The sequence below is a fragment of the Saccopteryx bilineata genome, chromosome 2, assembly GCF_036850765.1.
Source record: "Saccopteryx bilineata isolate mSacBil1 chromosome 2, mSacBil1_pri_phased_curated, whole genome shotgun sequence".
NCBI classification, from domain to species: Eukaryota; Metazoa; Chordata; class Mammalia; order Chiroptera; family Emballonuridae; genus Saccopteryx; species Saccopteryx bilineata.
This window is the reverse complement of record NC_089491.1, coordinates 269,211,082-269,232,412: the sequence shown is the minus strand read 5'-3', so window position 1 is coordinate 269,232,412 and position 21,331 is coordinate 269,211,082. Positions and strand designations below refer to the sequence as shown.

At 43.6% G+C, this 21,331-nt stretch overlaps 1 protein-coding gene across 6 annotated transcripts in view; it reads right to left on the bottom strand.

Annotated features, from left to right (window-relative positions):
* The window catches only part of HECTD4 (HECT domain E3 ubiquitin protein ligase 4), a 197,399-nt gene extending 184,579 nt beyond the window's left edge, over positions 1–12,820 (bottom strand). For all 6 annotated transcript variants that reach the window (XM_066260527.1, XM_066260528.1, XM_066260533.1 and 3 more), the window contains exon 1: positions 12,379–12,820. In XM_066260527.1, coding sequence (XP_066116624.1) covers positions 12,379–12,555 — 177 coding nt within the window. In that variant the 5' untranslated portion in view covers positions 12,556–12,820. The remainder of the gene's footprint in view (positions 1–12,378) is intronic.
* Between the last annotated feature and the right edge of the window lie 8,511 nt (positions 12,821–21,331).

Genomic DNA, 21,331 nt, shown 5'->3' with positions numbered 1-21,331 from the left:
ATTTCTATATAGTGCAATCAAAGAATATTTCTTCTCTCTTACACTTTTATGTGTTTTCTCTATTTTCTACAACACCCATGCATTACTTCTTTATAATCAAAAAAGTTTTGCATAGTTTTAAAATACAGTCAATTTAACATCAGTTATTTTTCATATAGGTCAAAAAACAGAATTGTTCCTTATACTGGCATGGGAGAGAAAATGTTAAGACAATCTGAGTGAACGAGTCTTAACAATTGCTATGCACTCCAAACACACTTCAGGGGCCAGTGCGCCTCCTCCCAGAGCGGGCAGCTCCTGCCTCTGCCCGCCCCTGGCCACATCCCCAGCCCATCAGGATAGAAAGCTGTTGCTCTCTCCTGCCTATATATGGGCATGGTCTGTATTAACCGGATTACTGACCAAAATGAGTATATGCCAGGAGGCCAAGGAGATCAAGCCACAGAAGATGTGCTCTGAAGGGACGTGGTAACAGCTAGACAGCAGGAACAGAAAACTCAGGCTCCTTTCGGCAGCCATAGTTCAGCATGCATTTCCAGGTACCCAGTTTCATCTCTTGGACTCATTTTTGGAGTGAAAGCCACTGGCTTAAGAAAATGATAGATTTAAGCAAAATCCATAAGTTCTAAAATAATCTCCATGAGGGTGTGAGGTAAAAAGGTCCTATCAAGCACTGTTACTTAGGAGTGTGGATCAGTATGGTCACTTTGGAGAGCAAGTTGTCAGTATCTATTAAAATTTTAAATGGTCACCTGTGACCCAGAAATTCTACTTCTTGGGAACTACTCTAGAGAAATACTCCTATGTGTGCAAAAACAGACATGCAAGGATATGCACTAAATGACTATTTTTATAGTGAAAAACTGAAACCAACCAAAATACCCATTACAGCAGTCTGAAGAATGCCCCCCCCAAGATGTCCTAATCCCTAGAACCTGTGGATGTGACTACAGATGGCCAAGGAGACTTTGCAGATATGATTAAATTAAGGATCTTGAGATGGAGAGAGCCTGGATTATCAGGTGGGCTCTAAGTGTCATCACAAGTGTCCTTGTATAAAGGATGTGGGAGGAGTCAGTCAGAGAAGAAGAAATGATGACAGATCAGAGAGTAGGGCGATGGACTGTGAAGACGGCGGATGGAGCTACAAGCCAAGGAGGACAGGGGGCCACGAGAAGCTGTGAAAAGGCAAGGGAGGAGATCCTCCCCTAGTCTCCAGAAGGAACCAGATCGGCCAACACCCAACTTTAATCCAGTGACGCATTTCTGACTTCTGATATCCAAAAATATAAAAGAATAAGTTTGTGTTGTTTTAAGCCACTAAGTTTGTTTGATAATTTGTTAGCATGGCAACAAGATACTAAGACACCCATCAATAGGGCAATGGCTAAATAAACTGTATGGAATTTCTAAAGTCTTTACTGGCACTTAAAAAAATGTGGTAGATCTTTACATAGAGACATAGTAAGATCAAAACAAATCATTTGGCCCTGGCCAACTGGCTCAGCGGTAGAGTGTCGGCCTGGCGTGCGGGGGATCCGGGTTCGATTCCCGGCCAGGGCACATAGGAGAAGCGCCCATTTGCTTCTCCACCACCCCCCCTTCCTCTCTGTCTCTCTCTTCCCCTCCTGCAGCCGAGGCTCCATTGGAGCAAAGATGGCCCGGGCGCTGGGGATGGCTCCTTGGCCTCTGCCCCAGGCGCTAGAGTGGCTCTGGTCGCGGCAGAGTGATGCCCAGGAGGGGCAGAGCATCGCCCCCTGGTGGGGAGAGCGTCGCCCCTGGTGGGCGTGCTGGGTGGATCCAGGTCGGGCGCATGCGGGAGTCTGTCTGACTGTCTCTCCCTGTTTCCAGCTTCAGAAAAAAAAAATACAAAAAAACAAACAAAAAAAACAACAACAAATCATTGAGGTTTTTAAAGGAACAAGTTACAGAAAGATATGTCTAGCATCACAAAATGTTATGTATATACTTATACATAGACACATTCAGAAATTGTCTTAAAGAATATACAAAAATTTTTCTCCCTCATTTAACTGGGGTGGGGAGTAGATGGAGACCAGGAGTAGGGATGATAGTCAAAATGGAACTTCAGGCCCTGGCCGGTTGGCTCAGTGGTTGAGCGTTGGCCTGGCGTGCGAGAGTCCCGGGTTCGATTCCCGGCAAGGGCACACAGGAGAAGCGCCCATCGGCTTCTCCACCCCTCCCCCTCTCCTTCCTCTCTGTGTGTCTCTTCCCCTCCCACAGCCAAGGCTCCACTGGAGCAAAGTTGGCCCCGGCGCTGAGGATGGTCCATGGCCTCTGCCTCAGGCGCTAGAATGGCTCTGGTTGCAACAGAGCGATGCCCCACATGGGCAGAGCATTGCCCCCTGGTGGGCGTGCCGGGTGGATCCCTGTCGGGCGCACGCAGGAGTCTGACTGCCTCCCCGTTTCCAGCTTCAGAAAAATACAAAAAAAAAAAAAAAAAAAAAATGGAACTTCAGTTTCATCTGTCACTTGCATTTTTAAAGAATGAATTAACGTATTAGGTTTTTAAAACGTAATGGATACATAAGCTATCTTAAAAATGCATGATAAAACCCTAGCCAGTTAGCTCAGGCAGTGAGAGCATCCTCCTGAAACACCAAGGTTGCTGGTTCAATCCCTGGTCAGGGTACATATAGGAAGCAATCAGTGAATGTACAACTAAGTGGAACAACAAATGAAAGCTTCTCTATCTCTCTCTCCCTTCCTCTCTCTGTTTCTCTAAAATCAATCAATAAATTTTTCTTAAATGCACAAAGTAAAAGTTCTACAATAATTTCTGTTGTCTTCTCTCCTTCTGAAATAACTATGCACTTGTCCCATAGTTGATCACCTGCTGTTGTTTACATGTGTACAACTATTGACTAAACATCTTGCAAAGCTAGCCAACTCTTTGTGTTCACCCACCACCATTGTAAAACTAGATGGAAAGAGGGAGGGAGGTCAGAAAGCATGGGGCATTTTCAGGAATTGGCAGTCCTTTCATAATTATCACCACAGACACCTCATGACTTAGGAAAGAACAGGTGGATGACAATCTACCCAGTAACCCTGGCCAACAGGTGGTATTTTGTGACAGTTAATATGGAAGCCAAGAAGACAGATAATATCAAAACTGATTTATTTAACAAGACCGTAGGCATACAATTGGAGGAAAACTGAAATGAAGACTATTATCTCATCTGCCTCGCCATATTGCAAATAAACTGGAAAGAAAATTCTGTCTCTCTCACACACACACACCACTATCTCCACTACCCACTTCCAGAGAAAAAGAAATTCTGTTGATGGGCTCGTTTGCTCTCATATACAATGACCACCGACTGAATAAGCATGAACTAATGTTCCAGCAATATAGTACCTTATAAAGAGCGTCCACACACTGAACATACATAATCACATTCCCCCCTCACTAATGCTTACATCAACCTTATTATTATCCCCTCTTACAGATGAGAAGGCAGTCTAGTACAATGGTTTCAGAGCCTGGACCCTGGACTGAAGTCAGATCTATATCAGTCTGTTTTGCTACCATGTAGCCTTTGTCAAGTTACTCCATTCTTGACCACAGTTTCCTCATTTGTAAAATAAGAATAAAAACAGTATCAACTTCATAAGGTTTTTATGAGAAGTAAATGAGTTAATGTGTGGGAAGTGCTTAGCATTGAGCCTGACACACAATATGCTGACACTGTTGTCATGGTGGTGGTAGAGGTGGTGACAGTGATGACAAAGAAGCTGCAGTGGAAGAAGAAACCAAGGATTACTAAAGGTACAGAACTTGCCCAAGGTCACACAGCTAGTAAGGGACAGAGCTAGAATTTCAATCCCTTCTAACTCTTGCTTTTTAAGAGAGAGAGAGAAAGCAAGGCAGACACAGAAAAAGAGAGAGAGGGAGGAGATAAAGGAGAGAGAGATAAGCATCAACTTGTAGTTGCTTCACTTTGGTTGTTCATTGATTGCTTTTCATACATGCCTTGACTGGGGTGCGGGAGGAGGGGGAGCGGGAGGGGCGGGCTCAAGCCCAGCCAGTGACCCATTGCTCAAGCCTGTGACCTTGGGCTCAAGCTGTAACCTCGGGCTACAAACACAGAACCTCAGCATTCTGCGTCCACGATCTATCCATTGCACTACCACTGGTCAGGCTCAGTCTGACTCTTTAAACCTAACTTTGACCTCCAGATAATATTGCTCCAACAGCCCTCAGATACTTCATTCTAACCTTACAGCTAGCCAGCCAAGCCTGAGCGCTTTCCAACCATTTGCCCAAGCTCACAGAACACTGCACCAAGATTCAGTGACTTCTGTCCCAGTGTTCACTAATTAAGTGGTAATTAATTATACTGGTGAACACCAGTCATTTATTTATTCATTAACACTTCTAAATCTAGAATTTAGAATCCTATAAAAGTATAAAAACACTTCTAAAGATCTTGACCACAGGATAAACAGGCTAGTAGTATCCTCCTGAGCGAACAGATCAATATTTATAAATCTAAATATTGTCTCAAAAATTTTACTTGAATGTATCCTACCTAAGTAGTCAAAGTCTTAACTATTTCAGTCCATCAGCTCAAACTCAAATTCTCCTTCCCCTACATGGCAAAAAACTGTAACAGCAACAATGAACAGAAAACCCTGCTAGTCTTTTTTCATTTCCAAAATATCAGTAAAGCATTCTGGGCCTGTGTGGCTTTTTATTCGTTTTATTGAGGTATAACTGGCATAAAAGAAACCACACACAGGCCCTGGCCGGTTGGCTCAGCGGTAGAGCGTCGGCCTGGCGTGCGGGGGACCCAGGTTCGATTCCCGGCCAGGGCACATAGGAGAAGCACCCATTTGCTTCTCCACCCCCCCCTTCCTACCTCTCTGTCTCTCTCTTCCCCTCCCGCAGCCAAGGCTCCATTGGAGCAAAGATGGCCCTGGCGCTGGGGATGGCTCCTTGGCCTCTGACCCAGGCGCTGGAGTGGCTCTGGTCGCGGCAGAGCGACGCCCCAGAGGGGCAGAGCATCGCCCCTGGTGGGCGTGCCGGGTGGATCCCAGTCGGGCGCATGCGGGAGTCTGTCTGACTGTCTCTCCCCGTTTCCAGCTTCAGAAAAAAAAAAAGAAAGAAACCACACACATTTAAAGTGTACAGTCTAATAAATTTTGACACATGAAACCATGAAACCATCCTCACAATCAAAATAGGGAACACCATCATCCTTAAAGTTTTCTCATGCTCCTAGGCAATCCCTTCCTGCCTGCCTCCATCTCCTGGCAACATTCATCTGCTTTCTGTCACTGCAGATTAGTTTGTATTTCCTATAATTTCCACCTAAATGGAATCTCACAGTATGTGCTCCTGTCTGGCTGGGTTCTTGCACTCAGCATAAATCTATGTTGTGAATATCAACAGTTCATTTCTTTTCATTGCTGAGTAGAACCTACCATATGGATGTACCACACTTGTTTATCCCTTCACCTGTTAGTGGACAGTTTTTGGCAATCACAAATAAAGCTGCCATGAACATTCGTGTTCAAGTCTTTGAATGGGTGTGTGTGTGTGTGTGTGTGTGTGTGGTGTGTGTGTGTGTGGTGTGTGTAGGGGAATCCTTATAAACAAACACAATAAAAAATGAGAAACATTAACCAAAATGCTTGGATTTAAATCAATCTAATTTTTTACTACAGGGTAAAAAGTATCTTGGCCACCTTGGGGAAGGCAATTAGCATCTCTGTCAACATCCATATGTATGATGCCTGTCCCCACCTGGAGTTTGTAAAGAAAAATGAGATAGGAGGTAGAAACCTTTTGGAACTTTCACAAATGAGCTATTGCTTTTTTTTTTTTCTTACAATGCCCTTTATTGAAAAAAAGACTAATGTTCCATGAAATGTAATGCAAAATTCAATAATATTTGAGTGGGCATGTTTGAGCTATTGTTTTTTATTTCTCTTAAATTGACATTTATTTCAATTAAATTTAAAATAATTTACTACATGCCTTTTTGCTTTGGCCAGCAATGTAAAATGAAATACAGATAGCTCTTGTAAAGGCCAAAAATCCTCACTCTGCCTTTTTAAGTCACAGAAGGTAAAGCAAAGTCCTATCTACAAGGCCCTACTTGATTTGCATCTCCAGTGCCCCATCTCCTATCTCTATCCTTTTCTCTTTGCTTACTTGGCTCAGAGCTCCAAACCAAGGATGTTAAGGGTGCCTCCCTCTCAGGGACTTGGCACCTGCTGTCCTCTGTCTGGAATGTGCTTTCTCCAGAAGCCAGACAGATGGTACTCTCTCACTCCCCTCAGGTCTTTGCTCAAAAGCCATCCTGGGCTTTCTTTTCCTGCCCAAGCTACATAAAACAGAGCCCTTCCCCACTGGTACTCTCCACCCCCTTTCCCAGCTATATTTTTCTCCGTTGAACTTATCATTTGATATTTATGTATAGTATACGTCATATTATGTATTTGATTATTTGTTATTGCCTACATTCAAACACTAAAATACAAGCGTTTTAAGGGCAAAGATTTTTTTATCCCTTGGTATGTCCACAAAACCCAGGACAGTGGGCCCATCTCACTCTTTAATTCCACAAATACTTGAATGAATTTACTGATTAAACACTACTTGATCTTTAAAAAAAATAATACTTTTTAGAATTTACTGGAGAAAAACTCTTAATTCAAATATTCATCTCTTGCTTAAATTAAAATGCTAAATTAATGCAGATCTACTTCTCAAGATGGGTTCTTTTTCATACTGACATTTAACTTTGAGCAGCACTTACAAAGAGAATAGAACACTGGAATTCAAAGGATCTAATCCTTTGCCCTTCTATAACTAGCTACACTACAGGGACCAAGTCACAATCTCTCCTAATCTCAGATACCTGCTCACTAAAATGAGAGAAATTATTATTGCTAAGATCTTCTTGCTCTAAAATTCAGAGATTCTATTGCAGTTGGTGCAGTCTTTTTTTGTTTGTTTGTTTGTTTTAATTTTTGTTAAGAATTTATTTGCGCCAAGCTGATGACAACTGCTGGGAAGCAAGACCACAAATGCTCGCTAGTGCAGTCTTTTGCATTAAGGTTGCCAACCATAAATCAGTCAGCTTAGTTTGAGTCTCATCTCCCAAAATGCAAAATTGTTAACTCAAGTATTCTTTTTTTTCTTTTTAAAGATTTGTTTATTGACTTTACAGAGAGGAGGGAGGGAAAGGAGAAGTATCAACTCATAGTTGCTTCACTTTAGTTGTTCATTGCTTGCTTCTTGCTTTTTGTATGTGCCATGACTGAGTAAGCCCAGAGTTTCAAACCGGTGACCTCAGCATTCCAGGTCTATGCTCTATCCATTGTGCCACCATAGGCCAGGCATTAACTGATGTATTCTAAAGAATTATAAAACCTTAGTTTAAAAAAATGACCATTGTTCACCCACATGTCCACTGGAACTCCATAGCGGTAGTACTTCATAGGGATGAGGGATGATAGCATTTCAAAAATTAGTTTTTAAAAAGTTAATGAACCTCTAATATTTCTCAATTGTTAAAAAGTGTAAGTTACTAGAGCCCACTAAGAGACAAGTGCATAAAAAATGTTGAGGTACATATGTATACAATGAAATATTACTCAATTACAAAAAAGAATAAAATTTTACCATTTGCAAAAGCATGGATGAACCTAGTGGGTATTATGCTCAGTGAAATAAGTCAGACAGAGAAAGACAAATACCATATTATTTCACTTACATGTGAAATCTAAAGAACAAAATAAGTGAACAGGGGAGGGTTGGGGAGATGGAGTGATAAAAGTGAAGGAATGAAGAAGTACAAATTGGTAGTTACAAAATACTCCTAGAGTTATAAAGTACAGCATAGGGAATACAGGCAGTAATATTGTAATAACAATGTATGGTGCCAGGTGGGTATTTGAACTATTGGGGGAACCACTTTGCAAAGTATATGAATGTCTAACCACTATACTACACACCTGAAACTAAATAACATTGAATATTAACTGTAATTGATAAATAAAAGTTTTAAAAGAATAAGTTACTAGAAAGAAAATAGATAGCTGTTTACTACCCTATCTTTAGCCGGTTATTAAATTTTAAATAGCTACATATATGAATATTATGCATGCATAAAGGCAGTAGATTATGATTAGGAGCAGATGTGCCTGAGACCAACAGACCTAGGGGTAATGTCTAGGCCAGGCATGGCCAAGATAAGCCCGCGGGCCGAATCCGGCCTGTGTAATGAGTTTATACGGCTCACGATGAAAAAATTTTTTTTTACAGGGACAGAGAGAGAGTCAGAGAGAGGGATAGATAGGGACAGACAGACAGGAACAGAGAGATGAGAAGCATCAATCATCAGTTTTTCCTTGCAACACCGCTTAGTTGTTGTTCATTGATTGCTTTCTTATATGTGCCTTGACCGCAGGCCTTCAGCAGACCGAATAACCCCTTGCTTGAGCCAGTGACCTTGGGTCTAAGCTAGTGAGCTTTTTTCTCAAGCCAGATGAGCCCGTGCTCAAGCTGGCAACCTCAGGGTCTCAAACCTGGGTCCTCCGCATCCCAGTCCGACACTCTATCCACTGCGCCACCGCCTGGTCAGGTACTGTGATTAAGTTTTTAATATTCTCCACTACTTTAAAATCTTAGCTACTCAGAAGCAGAAGCATCTTTGATTATTGGAAATCGAGATATTTAAGAAGAAAGTGATACATGGAAAAGAATTCCGCATGTGACTAACTAGGGTTAACTTCCAATAATTGGTCGAATGGATTCGCGATACTTCTTTATTTTTTAAAAAAAATTCGTTGTAAAGAACTACAACTTTTGTACTCGTCTGTACTAGAAATGAACTGTTTGACGTTTAGTGGCGATGTGAAACCCACATTCTTTTAGGCGGTGTTTGTCAGTGCGCACCCAAAGTCAAACACTTTGTTATTTTTGTGGTCAAGTGTGCTGAATCAAGTGGCATTGTAGCATAGACAATAGCTGCAGTTGATAACTGAAAACGTGTCCAGGCTGTTTGTAAAACAAAATAATTGTTTTATTTGCGATATAACTCCTTCAAGCTCATTCTATTAATTAAATATTGTTTTGATTGATCGCGATACAGTTTGGATATTTATACGGTATGTAATTACATTTTTATTAAAATATATTTTTATTAAAATAATATTGTATATTAAAATATTTTTCACTCATTTACATTTATTCATAAACAAATTACATAATAAAATTTTGTTTACTTAAACGAATCGTTTTTGTATTTAACATTTTTTAATTTTAATATTTCATCCGGCCTGTAAAAAATGTTTTCTTTCTAATCTGTCCCGGGGCAAAAACTGTTGGCCACGCCTGGTCTAGGCTCTCTAACTATCTGTAGCCTTTTTTTTCTTAAGTGAAAAGTGAGGAAGCAGAGAGACACACTCTCACGCATGTGCCCCAACTAGGATCTACCTGGCAAGTCCCCAATGGGGTGATGCTCTGCCCATCTGGGGCCGTTGCTCTATTGCTTGGCAACTGAGCTATTTTAGCACCTGAGGTGAGGCCATGGAGCCATCCTCAGTACCCAGGGACAACTTGCTCCAACCAAGCCATGGCTGTGGGAGGAAAAGAGCAAGATAGAGAGAAGGGAGAGGTGGTAGAGAAGCAGATGGTAGCTTCTCCTGTGTGCCCTGACAAGGAATGAAACCTGGGACATCCATTTGCGGGGCTGATGCTCTATCACTGAGCCAACCAGCCAGGGCCTAACTATGTGTGATCTTAAGTAACTCACTACCTGCTCTGTACTTTACTTGCCTTATCTGTGCAATATTTACAATTGTTACAGTAGATAACAATATGTAGCTACTAAGATCCTTTTGAGAATTTAGAAAGATGAGGCCTGACACAAAGGATACACTTAATCAATATTATTATAATTAAATGTGAACACACTCACACCCAGCAAATACAAATCCAATAGCCACAAAAACATTCTTAGCTACCCTTTTCTCCTGATACTACCTATGCAGACTATATAACATGTGGAAAGAAATGAAAAAAGCCTGACCAGGCGGTGGCGCAGTGGATAGAGCATCGGACTGGGATGCAGAGGACCCAGGTTCGAGACCTCAAGGTCGCCAGCTTGAGCGTGGGCTCATCTGGTTTGAGCAAAAGTCTACCAGCTTGAACCCAAGGTCGCTGGGTCCAACAAGGAGTTAATCGGTCTGCTGAAGACCCGCGGTCAAGGCACATATGAGAAAGCAATTAATGAACAACTAAGGTGTTGCAAGCGCAATGGAAAACTAATGATTGATGCTTCTCATCTCTCTCCGTTCCTGTCTGTCTGTCCCTGTCTATCCCTCACTCTGACTCACTTTCTGTCTCTGAAATAAATAAATAAATAAATAAATAAATGAAAAAAGTTCTTTACAATTGCCAGTCATAAATGTTTATCACCTTATATATATTGGTTTCTGAGAGATCAGACAATAATTTTTTTTAATTTTCCATCGATTTGAGAGAGAGAAATAGAGAGAAGTATTGAGTCATTGTTCCACTTAGTTGTTCCATTTAGTTGTGCACTCATCAGTTGCTTCTCTTATGTGCTGCCCTGACCCAGGATCAAACCAGTAACCAGGGCACACCAAGACGATGCTCTATTCACTGAGCCACCTGGCCAGAGCCAGAACATCAATTTTTTAAGGTTTTTTTTTTTTAATCTACCAGGCCAGAGATATTCTTTCTTTTAAAATCATTATTCTGTGGTAATAGCTGACAGATTCACTCAACACAATTTACAGTAAACATCTTAGAAAAACCAACATAGCTCAGGTATTTTTAACTATTCCTTCTCTTTTTAATTCTAAAAATAAATAAATTACATATATAAAATTTTTGGACCTGTGAACTTAAGTCTCTAAGGAACAAAGAGCATTCATTCTCATATTCCACATACAACAGAGCCAATTAAGTCAAAACATTCTACCATCACGGCATATTACCCCATGAGTTTTCAAATAGATAAGACACTCAGACACACCTTGCTTTTTATAGAACAGGCTCAAATGAGACACAATAAAACTGTGATTCAATGTTAGGAATTCCCTACCAACTTGTATCTTCCTTTTTTTTGTTTTTTTGGTGGCCAGACTGTAAAATAAATCAATTAAGAGGTCACAATGAGAAGGCTGCAACCTCAATCTCAAATCCAGACACAAAAATACAGTAGACCGTTTTTTGCATCTCAGGCACGTCCAAATGTCTCAGCCAACGCCATCCGATCACTGCCATTTCCAAAACACACAGCAATGGGTTTTAATCCATTCGTATAAACGTTCCATGTGCTGAAAGCCAAAGTGCATACAAAACACAAAAGATTCCTCGCATTCCGTTTAGAGCCAGAAGACAGGCCGTCCTCTCTGAGTCCTACCCCCGAGAGTCCTCTTTGCGAAAATAAGAATTTCGTGACACCCTAGGTCACCTACACCTCAAAATGTCATCCCACAGGGTGGAAGGGGAGCAGTGTCAGCATCGGTGGCCTGGATGAAACGCTACAGCCAGCATCCCACCTCTGGGCTAACGCGAAGCCAAGTGAAGTCGGTGGAAAGTTCCCATTCACCCAAGCATATTTGGTTTCCTTCCGCCCCCAAAGCAGGAGCACAATTGCTGAGATTGGCTTGTGCACCTGCCAGGGCTCCTAAGCCTGGGCTTCTCGGCGACCCCGGCGCTCACAAAAAGGCCTTACGGCCTAAAAGCGCCCGTGACCCTTCGCGGAGAGCGCACCGAGGGCTGCTGTAGCATCCCCCCCTCGCTGTCCACACCGCCCGCTTCCCTGACAAAGGCCCGGTGTCAATCCGAGGCATGAAACACAGAAGTTGCTGGATTGCTCATCGCCGACCAGCAGCTGCCACTCACCTCCCCCGGGGGGTGGGAGGGTGGGGGGAGACAGCAACCATCAACATAGAACTGGGAAAGGAAAGCGGGGGGGTGTATAGCGTTAAAATTAAAATGTACCCAAAGCTAAGCAAGCGGGGTGTGCCCTGGAAGTGAGTCCGGGGGTCCAGGAGGGGGGTGAGGGGGCAGAGGGCAGGGGAGGCGGCAGTGGTCCTCCGGACAGTCAAGGCCGTGCTGGGTGTCGGATCGTTCCAAATGAAACCACAAATGAAATCCCCAGCGGGCCTGAGGATCCGAGGTGCGAGTGCGGCAGGCGGTCCGCGGACCCGCGGCCGCGGTGCTCCACCTGCCCGCCGCGCGCCCACACACACCTGCCCGGGCGGCGCGCGGGGGCCTCGCGGTGGAGGTGAGAGCCCGAGCCCGGCGCTGCGGGGCTGATGGGCTCCTCTGACGGCGGAGACCAGGGAGACAGCGTCGCTCACCTCCAGGTCGGTGTCGGCGGCCTCCGGGGCGCCGAGGATCTCACTGGGCAGCTCGGCCAGGTCGGTGACGCGGATGAGCCCGTCGTGCAGAAAGATGGTCTCTTCCTTCACCGAGAGCCACTGCGCCGAGTCCGCGGCCGCCGCCGCAGCAGCTGCCGCGGCCGCTGACGAGCCCATGGCCCCGGCTGAGAGGTTGACGGAGAGGAGCAGCCGCCCAGCCCGGGGAGACGCGAGCAGAAGTCGCTTCGATTACCAGTCCATGGCAGCAGCAGCCGCACCCGCCTGCAACGCCCCGCTCGCCGCCACGCCCGTGCAGCTCCGCCCTAGGCGGTCCGAGCCGCCATCTCCCCCACTCCCGGCCCCGGAGACCCCGGCCCCGCCGTCACCGCCGCCGCCGCCCTGAGGAGCAGGATCCGCCTCTGGCGCTCAGCAGCCAACTGTCAGTGAGACGCCATGTTGGGGGCGGGGCTCCCGGCATGCTCCGCGGAGCGGACAATACCAGCCCCGCCCACCTCTGGCCCCGCCCACCTCCCCACAGCCCCGGGAACCTAGGTCTGTGGGACCTCCATGTCGCCTCTCAATTCATCTTGCACTCAGTCTGACCTCTCCCTCCTCTTCTTTCCCTAGCCATTTGGGGGCGCCCAGAGTCTGCAGTCCACCTGAGGAAGAGGCCACCGCCTCCTCTCCTACCCTTACTCAGGTGTGCACCCAGCGCTCATACCAGAACCCCAACCTGGGTAAAGCATGGAGGTTCACTCCCTGATTCCACATTTAAATGTGATATATACAAAAAATATAGCACAGAGGAGGTGCTGCAAACTTGTTCATAGCCATGGGTAGAACCGCATAGTAGGTGTTTCACATTTACTAAAAAGTCTATACCCAGCCTGACCTGTGGTGGCTCAGTGGATAAAGCGTCAACCTGGAAATGCTGAGGTTGGCGGTTCGAAACCCTGGGCTTGCCTGGTCAAGGCACATATGGGAGTTGATGCTTCCAGCTCCTCCCCCCTGTCTCTCTCTCCTCTCTCTCTCTCTCTCTCTCTGTCTTCCTCTCTAAAATGAATAAATAATAAAAAAAAAAATTAAAAAAAAAGTCTATACCCAATAAGCACTCAAAATTTAGTGAAAACAAAACAGCAGTCATAATGATTGGTGCCCACTGTCTTGCACTTAATAAATGCTGCGCGAATGGAGGTTAAAACTATTGTTATATTTCATCAACATTCAACACTGATTGATATGTACCTTAAAAATATGCACGCGATCCAGAGGCAGATTAAGGTCGGTTGAGACCCTGGGCGCAGAAGAAAATATTGGACTCCTGGTCATTAGAAAAAAAAGTGTAAAGTCGGTGTTTTGCGGGGCCCAGGGTGCGCGCCCAGTGAACCTGCCATTAAATCCGCCTCTGACGCGATCCTATTTTTATAAAAACAGGAAAGAACTATATGTGTCAAGAAAAATGTGTAGGCGAATACATACCTAATTGTTAATGTGAGTTGCCAACCGGAGTAGGACTGGCGTAGAATGGTTGAGGTGAGAATTTTATCTTTGTATTTTATACAAAGATAAAATTCTCTTTATCTTTGCTTTTATACCTACAAAAAATAAAGCGCTCCTTTGTATCAAAGAACTTGAAAAAGTGTGTCCACAAAAAACCTGCACATGGATGTTTATAGCACCTTTATTCATAACTGCCAAAACTTGAAAGTAACCCAGATCTTCAGTAGGTGAGTGAATAAATGAACTCTAGTGCACCCAGACAGTGGAATATTATCTGGCGCTAAAAAGAAATGACTATCAAGCCATGAGAGATGTTGAGGAACTGTAAATGCATATTACTAAGTGAAAAAAACCCTTTTTAAAAAGCTACATACCGCATGATACCAATTATATGACATTCTAGAAAAAGCAAAACTATGGAGACAATAAAAAGATCAGAGGTTGCAGGAGGGAGGCATAAATACATAGAGCACACAGCCTTGTTAAGGCAGTGATAATACACTGTGATACCATAAAGGTGGACAGATGTTGATAATGAGGGAAGCTATGCAAGCGTAGGGGGAGTGGATTCATGGAAAATATCTGTACCTTCCTCTCAATTTTGCTGTGAACCTAAAACTGCTCTAAAAAATAAAGTTGATGCTTCCTGCTCCCCCCTTCTCTCTCTCTCCTCTCTAAAATGAATAAATAAAATATAATATATATCATATGCAGCTTAGTATTATTTATATGGAGGAAAATTATAATCAGGCTAAAGGTCCCACAATATGGGACTGGTTAACTATAATAATGGTATATCCATAAGATGAAATATTATGAAACCATCCAGAATAATGTTTATGAAGAATACTGACACAAGTGAATGTGCATAATGTATTGCTAAATGGAAAAAATCTGGCCAAAATAGTAAGGAAAATTTAAAATTTAGCCATGTTTATAATATGGTTGCACTTTTCAAATTACATGCATTTATGATTAGAGGCATAGCATAAAAGTCTGGGAAGGTAACATGCCTGATAACATTTGGGTGAATCTCAGCTGTGCATTTACAGGTGACTGGGTAATCTGTGGGGTTTTTGCTTTGGAATGTTCTCCCAGTTTTATTCCTAGAGCATGCATTAGTTTTGGGGAAAAAAAGTAAAAAAATAAAAAGTAAAAGCTATTGAGCATCTAAGAGTAAGGGTTCATTCATTCATTTATCCATCATAACACCCTTCAGAGTATTTATTAATTGCCCAATTTTACAAGGAACTGAGGCTTATAATTAAGTGACTTACACCTGCTTAGGAATTGGTAGGATGGAGACTTGAACCCATAACTGGCTTCATCCTGCACTGCCTTTCTCCCAAATACATAATTCCTACACATTGTACTGTTGCAATAATCTCATGGTCCTTACAGTGATTGTTAATTTTCCTTTCATGATATTTATTTCTCAAGCATTATTGAGCCCCTAGAGGTGTCAAATCCTGGGAAGTATTTTTTTTTCCTCTTAAGATTTTATTTATTCAGTTTTAGAGAGTAGAGAGAGAGAGAGAGAGAGAGAGAGAGAGAAAGAGAAGAGAGGAGGAGCAGGACGCATCAACTCCCATATGGGCCTTGACTAGGCAAGTCCAGGGCCTCTAACTGGTGACCTCAGTGTTCCAGGTCGACGCTTTATCCACCGCGCTACCACAGGTCAGGCCAAATCCTGGGAGGTATATAAAATGGAGATATATCTGAATACCTGAAATAATATATGAAAATTTGACTTTCAAAGACCTAGACAGCTAATCTAACCTATGCAGAGAATCTTCCACTGGGAGATGGCTATTCCTCTCTTATTCACTCAACACATATTTCTTGATTACTGACACGTGACCAACATTGCATTGTTCTTGGTGTGGGGTTACTGTGTTGAGCAATGAAGAAAAGTCTTCTCTCAAATAACTGACAATCTGGTTGGGGAGACAGAAAGAAACCAAGTGACAGTAAGTCTAGCAGTTCAGACCAGATCAGTGCAAGGAAAATAATAATAATAAAACAGGCAAATGTGAAAGAATGGTCATTTCAGGAAATCTTCATAACAGCCTTCTGAGAGATATAGTATGTATTATTTTCTCCACTTTCATCTGGGACACCAAGGCCCAGTTGTATACTTTGTGCAAAGCCTCAAAGCCAGTAAACATCCAGCCTCAGATGTGAACCCAATTCTGTCTCATTCTACAATCCCCACTTCCTTATTTTGGCTGTAAAGAAACCCTGCTTTCCTTTTGTTCCTTTTGCTCACAACCTCCAAATCTAAGGATAAGCATCACAAATTTTAAATGCTCTGGTTTAGGAATCTAAATAACCATCTTGTGCAGCTCAGAGAAAAAATTCTTCTGCTTTTATTGTTTATATTTCAAGATCAGGAGTCAAGATGCCCAGGGAGTATTGTCCTTCATCTCAATTAGTGAAAACAACCCATATCCAGGACTAAGAGTCTTTAGACTGCATAATGAGTAGTTATTTAATATTTTAGCACCAACAATTAATTAGTCATAGGACTGCATGGCTGCCATTGTACCATGATGAGGCTTCTGATGAATTAATGTTTATAGAACCCCCTCTGGAAAAAGATCATTGACTGGGAATTTCTAGAATGGATCAGCAGGACAAAGAAAGCCCCTAGTCCAAAGAACTCGATGTATACAAGAAACATCCCTGCATAGACTCATAGAAAGAAAGGTTTATGGTTTATGACTTGTTTTCTTTGGAACTGTCCTTTCCACACTTCAGTTTGAGAATGAAGGGGAGGGTCGGAATGGGAAAAGGAGCAAGAGAAGGTGTCAGTTGGGTAACCTTGAGTTGGGAGCAAAGAGGAAGGAAGCATCAGAAGGAGGAAGGATAGCCCTTAGGAGGTGGGACTCAGTTTTTCCTGGGAGGCATCTCCCCAAGAAAAAGCAAACTTATTGATAAAGACCATCTCCCTGCTGCCCCAGCTGGGCCCCTCTGGGATTCTGCAATAAATATCTCTCCCTTCTGCTGGCTTTTCTGCACCAGCTGACAGTCTAAAATGAGTCTGTAATACTTACCAGGCTCAGAAAAATGCGAGTGTGGCATGAAGATAAGTAGTCCTTGATAAGACTAATAGAGCTTGAAATAGCTTTAAACAAAGCAGCCATGTTAATTTTTAAGGTCTTTCAAAACACAAGGAAAACACACACACACACACACACACACACACACACACACACACACACACCCAGCTAAATAGACTCACGCATTGACAGGGTCTACGGGGGGATTGATTATTTCCAGCTCACTAATCACTGTCTCAAAGAGGAAACACATACACCTACTCAAAAATACTTTTTCCAGTGACCTGGTAGGTCCTGTTCTTTTATCTTTTTTCTTTTCCTCGACCCCTCCCAAGGTATATTCTTTCAGCTCATGGTTGGGGTCTATGAGATGATAGGGAAAAAACATCGGATGAAAGAGATATTTGAAAACGAAGAGGGAGAAAGTCTCCTTGGAGCCTTTGAATTTCCATAACTAAGGGACAAACCTCCACATTGATGTAAAGCCCAAACAGCGTTAAGAGCAGCTCTCTTGGGAGAAATCAGCACCCATGGGCCCTGGCTGGGCGGCTTAGTGGATAAAGTGTTGTCCCCAAGCATCAAGGTTGCAGGTTCACGGCATGTACCAGAAGCAATCATGGAGTGCATGGAAGAGTGAGCTGATGCTTCTGTCTCTCTTTAGTGGGAAAATTAAAAAAAAAAAAAGTGCACCATGGAGGTCCAAAAGATGCCATGCCATGTTCTCCAGTGACCCCTTGTGAGCATAAGGAGCCTTGCTGCACCAGAATTTCCAATTCCAACTTGCAAGTTAGCCAACACTGCCCAGCTGCAAAAGCAGATTAAAAATCGATAGCTCCCACAAAGGAAAAGTGGGCAAAAGACGTTCTCTCCATCGTATAGTCTGTCTAGAGAAAAAGTAAACACTGTTTTCATTCATTCAGCATTTACAGTGCCTACTTTGTGCAAGCTAAGCATTAGGTTTGACAGTCTAACGCTCTGGGAGACAGGCAGGCTCCCTGCTTCATGAAGCTTAGGATGGGGAAGTGACCTGAAACAAGTGATTCTAGAGAGGATGAGGATTTCAGGGACCTGGTCTGAACAGTGGGGAAGGTTTCCTGAGAATATTGCATTTCATGCTAGTAACTGATATGTGTGAATTAGCTAAATAAACATGAGGATGGTTGGGGAAACTTAGTAACCAAAAGAAAAACATTTATGTGAAATGCAGTGTGTGTGGTGCTCACATCATGGACTGCCTGGATTGCGGTCTTAGTTCCTTTGTGTGTCACCTCAGAAAATCTATTTGAGTCCAGAGATGGTGAAGCTCTGGGGTGGACACAGCTACTCCTGGTGACACTTTAAATCAGCACAGTCTTTTTGGTAAAGCACCCTGGCTACACATATGCAAAAGTCATAAAAAGGACCTGCCTTTTGATCCATCATTCCACTCCTAAAAATTTACCTATGGAAACCTTTCGTTCAACAAGGAGTGATTAAGTTCCTACTCCCTGCTAGGCTCTCATAACTAAGTCATAGCTCCTATTCTCAAGAAGCTTAAAATCTGCCTGACCAGGCAGTGGCGCAGTGGATAGACCATTGGCCTGGGGTGCAGAGGACCCAGGTTAGAAACCCTGAGGTCGCCGGCTTGAGTGCAGGCTCACCAGCTTGAGCGCAGGTTCTCTGGATTGAGAGTGGGACCATAGACATGATCCTGTGGTCACTGGCTTGAGCCCAAAGATCACTGGCTTGAGCAAGGGGTCACTGACTCGCTGTAGCCCCCTGGTCAAGGTACATATGAGAAAGTAATCAATGAACAACTAAGGTGCTGCAATGAAGAATTGATGCTTTTCATCTCTACCTCCCTGTCTCTCTGTTCGTATCTGTTCCTCTGTCTCTCTTGCTTAAAATAAAAATACCCTGACCGGTTGGCTCAGTGGTAGAGCGTTGGCCTGGCGTGCAGGAGTCCCGGGTTCAATTCCCGGCCAGGGCACATAGGAGAAGCGCCCATCTGCTTCTCCCCCCCTCCCCCCTCCCCCTCTCCTTCCTCTCTGTCTCTCTCTTCCCCTCCTGCAGCCAAGGCTCCATTGGAGCAAAAATTGTCCCGGGCACTGAGGGTGGCTCTGTGGCCTCTGCCTCAGGTGCTAGAATGTCTCTGGTTGCAACAGAGCGATGCCCCAAATGGGCAGAGCATCGCCCGCTGGTGGGCATGCCGGGTGGATCCCGGTCGGGGTCATGCAGGAGTCTGTCTGACTGCCTCCCTGTTTCCAGCTTTGGAAAACTATGGAGAAAAAAATAAAGAAAGAAAGAAAGAAAGAAGTCCAGCCTGACCTGTGGTGGCGCAGTGGATAAACAGTCTACCTGGAATGCTGAGGTCAAAACCCTGGGCTTGCCTGGTCAAGGCACATATGGGAATTGATGCTTCCTGCTCCTCCCCCCCTTCTCTCTCTCCCACCTCTCTAAAATGAATTAAAAAAAGATTAAAAAGTTCAGAACAATAATAGCTCATATTTGTTACTATGTGTCAGCAATACTCTGGGCCAGGGGTCCCCAAACTTTTTACACAGGGGGCCAGTTTACTGTCCCTCAGACCGTTGGAGGGCCGGACTATAAAAAACACTATGAACAAATGCCTATGCACACTGCACATATCTTATTTTAAAGTAAAAAAACAAAATGGGAACAAATACAATATTTAAAATAAAGAAGCAAGTAAATTTAAATCAACAAACTGACCAGTATTTCAATGGGAACTATGCTCCTTTCACTGACCACCAATGAAAGAGATGCCCCTTCCAGAAGTGCGGTGGGGGCTGGATAAATGGCCTCAGGGGCCACATGCGGCCCGCGGGCCATAGTTTGGGGACCCCTGCTCTGGGAACCCACAACCCAGGAGGGTATCCACTACTGTTATCCCATTTTACAGATGGGAATACAAAGGCACAAAAAGAACTCATAGGTAGGTAGACATGAGCTAAGATCTGAACCCAGGGAAGATAGTTCTAAAACCAGTCCTCTGAACCCCAAGGCAATACCAGAAGCTGCCCCTTCTAGCTGAAGAGTTGGAGGGCAGAGATTGGTGTTGGGGTATACATTGAAGGTAGCTCTAGATCTGATAAACCCCAAAACTTTATCCTTCTGTAACATGATTAAATTTATCTGCCAAGTGGACTGGGTGCTTGCACTGGCCTGAGCAGTTTGCTTGCTCCTGGCTAAGCTCCCTAGAAGTCAAATTATCATTACTGTTCAGTTAAAAGTCATGTGGCAGGAAGGGGAGATGAGTGGATAGGTGTGCAGGGCCGTCCTAGAGAGCATACAGCACAAACAGAAGTTCTGAAGCAACAACAAACAGCCCCATTTGAGGAACTAAAAAAATCTTACTCTGGTGAGGGGCACAGTGGAAAGGAGAAGGCTGGGCAAATAGGCTTTGTGGCCATGACAACTTTGGAATGGTAACTAAGTGATCAGGAGCTACTAAAGCGCCATAGTTGGAAGTGACATTTGGACTTGTTTCAAAAATGCATCAGAGCCCATACAAGGGGTCTTTGGGTTACGACAGTTTCAACATATGACATTTTGAGTTTGCAATGCTCACGCCCATAAATCTTTAAAAAATTGAGACATGAGCGTTTCGGCTTACGCCGTTAGTGTATTTATGGACTATGTGGGCAAATTAGTTTGGTTATGCACAGTGGAAATATACGCAGTATCGCAGCATATAAGTGGGAGAGTTGGCACTCCCCACTGCTTGCCTACGCCATTTTGGACTGTTAAAAGCGCAAGTATTCTGTTTGTGTTAGGCTTGGGTGTATTTCAATTTATACCAAAATTCAGGTTATGTCACTGTCGTAGGAACAGAACTGTGTCATAACCCGAGGACCCCCTATGCTGATTGGAATGGCTAGAATATAAGAGACAAACATGGGGATATAATGTACAGCAAGGTGACTGCAATTTATTTTCACCCACAAAAAACGAAAAGATACATCTACACAAACACTTGTATGCAATTGTTCAGTGGCTTTACTCAATCTCCAATAATTGTAGACAACCTAAATATCTTTCATTGGGTGAATTTTACAACAATAATGATACATTGATACAAGGGAATGCTGACTGACAATAAAAATACCCACTGAACTATGAACATACATGAACAAATCTCACAGATGTTACGCTAAGTCTTAGCATGTTGTATGAAGCTCTGGAAAAGGCAAAACTACAGGAACAGAGAAATTCCATCAGTGGTTGCCTGGAGTGGGGGCTGACTTTAAGAGCATGCAAGCTGTGGCTAAATAGCTTGGGTGGTTAGAGCGTCATCCCAAAGCACAAAGGTTGCTGGTTTGATCCCTGGTCAGGGCATGGACAGGAACAGATCGATTAGATTGATGTCCCCCACCCTTGTCCCTTCTCGC